Here is a 7,061-nt window from a genome sequence, read left to right as displayed (position 1 = left end):
TGAGGAGGGCAGCGGGTGAACCAACGGTCACATGCGCCTTCAACTCTTATGCAAATCTATTTCATATGAGGAGGGGGAAGTTTTGATTTTCAGAGATTTTTATTCATTCTCAATTTAACTGTGTCCAGCAGCACCTCGCTTTTATCTCGGTGCTCATCCCCCTCCTTGACGCCGAGTTAAATAAACTTCCCCAAGGTGCTGCACATCGAAGCCAACGAGGTAATCAGAGCCGCACAGCTGACAGAGAAGCTGAGTGATGAGAGACTGAAGGTGATGTTGGATGTTGTGTTGAACACTGTGAACTAAAGAAATGATAAAAAAAAAAAGCTTTGGGCAGTAAAATCATGAATCCAGATTCTTCTAAACTCATTTATGGAGTCACAAAAACCAAATGAACACCCACATAGCTTTAATGTAACTGATTTGTATTGCTTTAATGTTTTTTTTTCTCCTTAGGAACAGGTAAGCCATGACAATATAATGTAAATGATAAGCGCAAACAAAATCTGAGACCCTTGTGTACATCCATAGTAGCACATTCATATAAGCCCATCTGTACATAGGGGTCACAGAAACCTCTTCTTTTTCACTGAAACAGGGTAACTCTTGACTCAAAGCCAACAGGTACAATGCAAGTTTAGATTTTTTTTTCAAAATTTCTCATTTTGGCAACATCTATTTTTTAGTTTTTTTCTCTCCAAATGACTAAAAATGAAATTCAGATTGTTCCAAGTCGATTCAAGTGCACTGTACCTCTTAGCTTTCAATGAAGCGCCACCATACATTCCCCCGTTCGTTAACACTGAACGTTAAAACTGCGATAATGTGGTGATAATGCGACAATGAAACAAGATTTTTTCTCTTTTTCTTTTTTAAAACAATGTCAGGAAGAGAAAAAAAAATGTAAAGAATAAATAAGAATAAATAAATCGTTGACTTTCGAGAGGGCCGGAGAAGACACCTTTGGCAGTCTGACAAAGCTGCAGCTGTTGAGCTTTAGCATCACGGTGTGAGACACGTCGAACTTTATTTACCTCCAGCGCTGGCACCCATATGGAATTTATGTCACTCCTCTTTTGGTATAGTGAATATAAGTGCTTTGTTTACACACTTCGAATTGGGGCACAGCAGGCCTGTTCTCTCTTGAACAGGCGACGGAGGTGGACACATTTTTCTAGCATTGAGACGCCAGTAAAAACAAGTAAAAAAAAAAAGAAATGAAACACTTTAGTCATGTGCAGCTGAATGTCTCCCTATATAAATGCAAGGGCCCCTTGTGTGTTACATACATGAGCTTATAACACCCATCCCTGCGTGTCCTGGCTGGTTCAGCTTTCTTACACTTGCTGCTAAAAAGCTGAGCGAGGTGTTGCAGTGTTTAAGTGTGAAACACAAGAATGGGAACTCAAGTAGCAGCTGAACATAAAAAAAAGCAACATGCATCCCGTCAGGATAGATGTAAAAGTGTTTGAATCTTTGGCAAAAATCATAACCGTAACTGTCATGGGTGCATACAGCTGTTTTCATATTGCATTTGAGGTTGGCTTCTCAACTTTGTTTTTTCTTTTTTTTTCTTTTTTTGTATTGTCGTGCTTCCCTTTTTTTTCTAAAATGGGCATGTCTTTACCTTAATATCTACCAGCTACAACGCATTGACTCCTATGAGTGTGTCTCGGCTGCGGAGAAACACTCTGATGCTTCTGTCCATGCAATTCAGACTCTTGGCTTCTACCTCATTCATGCCCTACCTCGTTCTGAGAGAACGCAAAAATGAAAAAAAAAAACACGATGAGCCGAAAACAAACAAATATACATGTACAAAGTAATGTACACCATATATTCAAACACATTTCAAAATCGTCAGACTTTGAAATCATTAGCCAAAATAAGTATATATTTTTTTCTCAACCCATTAGGTAATCTTCTTTATCTAGACTGTACAATATATGTATATATGAGTAATCATGAGGGACCAAAGCAACAAAAATAAATACTTTTTCGCTATGTCACCTTTCAAAGTATTATATCTATGTACATTATATCAATATCAATTTTCCTTAGCTTATTGTGAATGGTTGAGCGTGTGTTCAACAAGCAGGCATTTAAACACAGTGTGGAAACTCCATGTGTTCTTTTGTTTTGTTTTGTTTTTTCCTTTTTTTTGTTTTCCTTTTTTCTTTTCCTTTTGCCCTAAATCGTATCTAAATGTAAATTTTGACGACATTGTGGAAAAAAAATGAACAAGGACCGGATTGTTCCGGACAGTGAAAGGTAATCCTGGCTCAAATGGACCAAAATTAAAGAAAGAAAGAAACAAAAAAACAGAGAATCAAAAAACAAAAGTAAAAATAGAACATCTCACCATCATGACTACTTCAACAATGGGTTGTCTACTTCTTTTCAGGACTCTGAGGAGAGTACAAAAATGTTGTCTATTTCATGCAGTCTTTGACAAGTCATACAACCTCAGTGTACTTGTCTAAAGGTTTTTAAGTCGTTTTTAGCACACAGCATAGAATGTTTTCAGTGATGTTGAATGTAGCTATGAGGGAGGGTATATTGTGGGACAACAACATGCATAAAGAACAGTGCATAGGTCCAGGTCATTGGGCCGGTCCCTGGTGATTTCCAGTGTGTTTCAGTGGCAGCGTCTATCAACAGATCCACTACTGCAAGCAGTTTGGTGAGGGGCAAGTCTATGTGACGCTGAGGGAGGGTGGGGGGTGGTGTTGGAGGAGGGGGTGGGAGGGAGGGAGAGTGTGGGCAGGGTCCAAGCCTGAATGAGGGGCGCCATCTTGTGGACTAAAACAGTCCTCCTCTCTCCGTCTGCCATGCTATCAGGAGGTTGCTGATTTCGAGAGTAATCCAATAAGCAGGTTTTAAGAGAGAGAAAGAGAAAGAGAAAGAGAAAGAGAGAGCGATGGGGCTTGGACCGGAGGCCGAGGTGATGCAAGTGTGGCTGCACTGACACAAAGTGCGGTGACCTTAGTGTGGAAGTTTTTGTTTTTTTTCCCCGTTTTTTTTTCTTTGAGTCTGGTCTGCTATGCGCAGTTTAGATCAGTCATTGTTTCACTGCAGAGCCCTTTCCAACACACAACAGACCTGGAAAAGACCACTCTAAGGATTTCACAATGACTTTTGTGGAAGGTAGAAGAACCAAGCTTAAAGATCAAGCTAACATGCATAAGGTCTTCAGACAATGTTTTGCTAAAAGCCATCAAGGCCAACTTTTTTCCTGAAGACAAGTTCAAGAAGAAACCATGTTTCTTTTCTTTTTTTCTGTTTTGTTTTGTTTAACACTTCATCTTTTGAAAAGAGGAAATAATAATGGCTTAATAGCTACATCATTCTTGCACTTGTATTGCAACTACCTTTGGTAAATCAAATCAATCAAAACGACAACAAAAAACCCCTGAAACATACGAGTCCTTACGTGTTCCCCGACTAAACTTAGCATTGTTCCTTTTTAGTCTTTAGCTAGCTTTTTTCTTTTAGCACAGGAAGAAATGTTCTCCCTTCAATGGCCTCCGTGTTTGTCACGTTCACAGCTCCACACCGCACATCCTCTAGCGCCACTTTGGATCCACACCAAATCCTTCAAAGAGACTCTTCCCGAAAAAGACCAAAGTCAAGACAAACCAGGCAAGGCAGAGAGAAAAAACAAGAGAGGAGGGAAACAGAAACAAACCGACAGGAAACGGAAAATAAGGACGTCATCCGTGTCCTGGCCAAAAAGACGCAGACGCAGGTTTTCTGAAACGGCCACTGCCCTTCAAACGCCGAGAGGGGGGGTCGGGGTGGGGTTTCACCGTTTCATCATCTTGGAGACGAAGTTGACGATGGCGGAGGCGGGCTGGTCTATGTCCAGCTCAGCGAACAGGTGGCTCACATTGTCTGTTGTGCTTCCTTGTTTCCTTGCCACGAATCCAAAAAGCCTGGAATCAAAGAAAGACAATTCAAATCTGTATTATTCTTTTGTTTTTTTGCACCACAGTGGTAAAACATGTCAACACAGGAGCATTTGAACTCACTTCACTGAGCCACCTCCTTCTTTGCCCCATCTACGGAAAGAAAACACAAGAAATGGTATCAATAAATAACAAAAAATATATATTCCTGTTTATAAAAACATTGAAGGTTCTTACTTTCTGTCCTGGGGGTCGATGTCACAGTAGGTTATTGTGTTGATGGGATAATGTCGCCTGAAGAAAAGTCTGCAGCAGGAGAAATCATATTAAAATCAATTAAAATCCAATAAAATAACTGACACAGACAGGTTCTGAGTGTCACTATAGTCAACTCACTTCCTCTGACTGTCGGTGAGCGTGATGCCCTGCGTGGACGCCTTGAAGTGGACGGTGGTGGCGGCCGGCAGCGGGTTGGTCGCCAGCGTCTGGCTGATGGCCTTGGCGACGGCCTGAGGCCCCGTGAGGGACTCCATGTCGACCGAGTTGATGTAGAGGACGTTGCAGGCTACAAGTGACACAGAGTCGCTGTTTAACGGAAAAAACAGATGCGGGGGGAGGGAGACGCGCGCATGCAGGCGTGAGTGAGACGATGGAGGCTGCAGTGAGGTTACAGTGGTTCTCATGCTCTGAACAGCTGGGAGCCAATACACTAAGATCCTCCCACTGCAATATACACATGCTCTCCTACAAATAACAAGTCATCCCATACAGAAATGTAACATATCCCATATATGGCCCTATATTAGGAATGATGTGGCCATATATCTCACCTGTAAGGAGATTATTGTTGTCACATGAGCTCATTCTCTCCAGATATAAGAATGAAATCCTAAGAATATGATGAATTTTTATATGTTGCTCGCATACCCATGTGTACATGTATTTCATACATGGGTAACACTTTATAATAAGTACACACTTTAGTTAAGCATTAATAAATACTGAATTATTCATTTAAAACACATGAATATACTTAGTGCTCATCAATGATGAGTAAAACATTTTAACTGTGTTTATAAACTACATACTAATGAGTATTCATGTGTTATAAATGATGAATTCAGTATCTAATGCTTAACTAATGCTCAATAGTGTGTATTTATTATAAAGTGTTACTCATACATGTAAATTAAATATATGCACATATGTATGTTACACTTGTGTATGGGCTTTTTCCTTTCAGACAAACTCTAAGTTGGTTGCAGGTTTCTGTGAGATCAGGCGTCACCACATTCTCATTCGGTCAGAGTGCATGAGAGGGCAGAGCAGTTGTTATTTACCATGGGCTTCCTCAGGGACCTTCTGGACTGTAAGGTAAGGGCGACAGTGTGTGAGCAAGGGAACTGCTTTATGAGAGATTTGATATCATTGTGTTTTGAATTATAATTCTCTTGTTAAATGTGTAAATGTAATCTTCTATCTATTGTTTATTTTTTCCTATTGAAAGAATATTAACCCTTAGATGCATGAGTGACTGGACCCTACACTCTTCCATGAATGGGTCAAAAATGACCCGCATTAGAATCAATGTGTTTTTATGCTGCATTTGTCATTTTGGTTAAAAAGAATCATCTGTATTATATCTTCTATCTATATGTATATTTAATATTTTTTCACTTTTTTAAAGTTTTTAAATGGCAAGCTAACTATATTCCTGATAGTCACAGTTGATAAGAATCAAAGGTTTCTGTGATATTCCATAGGAAATGAATGCAGGTCATTTTTGACCCACTTCTGGAAGAATGGTGTAGTAATATAAAAACAAAAACTTCTTAAAATGTATACAAGGTAAGATAAATATTTAAATGGTATAATATCAATACCATGTTTTTTGAGGAATACCTGGAATATGAAACGATAACAACTTTTCATTATGAAGATACTGCACAAAAACGACCTCACCGGGTCATTTTTGACCCACTTGTGCATCTAAGGGTTCAGCGATGCCGCCTGCCGGCTGGTAGACGGTCGATTATGTAAGAAAGCTTTCCATGCTCACCTGCTCCCTGCTTGAGGAGTTCAACGACTGGATCAGTGGGCGTGGCCAGTTCCAGTGCCTCTTCATTTGGGTCTGTGGGTTTAGAAAGTTGATTGTTACTTTTTTCTACTTACTTTTCATTATCATTTAATTGTTCCGTATTTTCTTGTCTTTACTTGTAACAAATTTGGTTTTTGATTATTATTCTTCATGGGTGAGGTTTTCATATAAGCCCTTTCTGGGTTGCATACCTCCCCTTTGCACATCCCAATCATAATAATTGTTCATACTATTTTAAATGATATGTTCGTGCAAAATAATAAACTAGACCACAGATAGATGTTTAAAGGGAATATGTGAGTGGCTGTGAGGAGCAGGGCTGCACTGACCTTTGGCGGGGATCATCAGCTTACAGGGCAGAGCCAGAGGAGTCATGGAGTGTTGGTACACCAGGGCAGAGAGACAACCTGCGCACACAAAGTGATCTCTCTGTTAGACTGTGTCGCTTTGGCGGCAGGTGAAACGCTCAGGCGCACAACACTCACCAAAGTAGGGCTCGTTGGGGCAACCCTTCAGACGGACGCCTTTAGGGCTCGTCTCAATCAGGAAGTGCCTCACCAGCTCGTTAGTCAAGTCACCAACTGGAAAAAAAACATTTGGATCAATGTTAAATTTGTCCAGTTGGGGCAAATTCAGATATTTTGTTGTAATAAAGCCAAATAAGAGTTTCTTCTTTTAACCTTTTTTGTTCTGCTGGACAGTCGGTGGAGGACAGGCCACCTTCATGGCCAGACCATAGGCCCCGCGGAAGGAATGGCTGTCCCTGATGATGAAGGCCCCGGGCTCCCTGTCCTTTAACAGGTTGATGGCTGAGAGGAGGAGAGAGGGAGAGAGCACAGATGTAAATGAGGAGAAGATGAAGAAACAAAAGAGAATAGACAAAAGGGAGAAGGAAGATGAAAAGAAGACACCTCACCTTGCTCTCTGGAGATGTCTGGTTTGTACCAGTACTTGGAGGTGTCCTGGACAAACTTGACATTCATCTTAATGTCTGGATAACCATCTGTTTGGATGAGAGGAGACAGTGGTTACAGGAGAGGACACAAACCTTCTGC

The 7,061-nt window shown here is 40.7% G+C and overlaps 1 protein-coding gene across 50 annotated transcripts in view; it reads right to left on the bottom strand.

The window, feature by feature from the left end:
- Positions 1-408: 408 nt before the first annotated feature.
- tns1a (tensin 1a) overlaps positions 409-7,061 on the bottom strand; it is a 74,747-nt gene continuing 68,094 nt past the window's right edge. For 30 of the 50 annotated variants that reach the window (XM_085800336.1, XM_085800278.1, XM_085800299.1 and 27 more), the window contains 10 exons: positions 6,923-7,009; positions 6,687-6,815; positions 6,492-6,587; positions 6,336-6,413; positions 5,968-6,039; positions 5,249-5,275; positions 4,305-4,473; positions 4,146-4,214; positions 4,032-4,061; positions 3,264-3,935 (listed from right to left, as the gene is read on the bottom strand). In XM_085800336.1, the coding sequence (XP_085656462.1) occupies positions 3,806-3,935; positions 4,032-4,061; positions 4,146-4,214; positions 4,305-4,473; positions 5,249-5,275; positions 5,968-6,039; positions 6,336-6,413; positions 6,492-6,587; positions 6,687-6,815; positions 6,923-7,009 (887 nt within the window). In that variant the 3' untranslated portion in view covers positions 3,264-3,805. Of the gene's footprint in view, positions 3,936-4,031; positions 4,062-4,145; positions 4,215-4,304; positions 4,474-5,248; positions 5,276-5,967; positions 6,040-6,335; positions 6,414-6,491; positions 6,588-6,686; positions 6,816-6,922; positions 7,010-7,061 lie in introns of all 50 variants that reach the window. The other 20 variants (XM_085800386.1, XM_085800243.1, XM_085800318.1 and 17 more) reach the window with 2 other exon arrangements.

This window comes from Trachurus japonicus, chromosome 2, assembly GCF_045865225.1.
Source record: "Trachurus japonicus isolate A0001 chromosome 2, Traja_1.0".
NCBI classification, from domain to species: Eukaryota; Metazoa; Chordata; class Actinopteri; order Carangiformes; family Carangidae; genus Trachurus; species Trachurus japonicus.
This window is presented reverse-complemented; position numbering and strand designations above follow the sequence as displayed.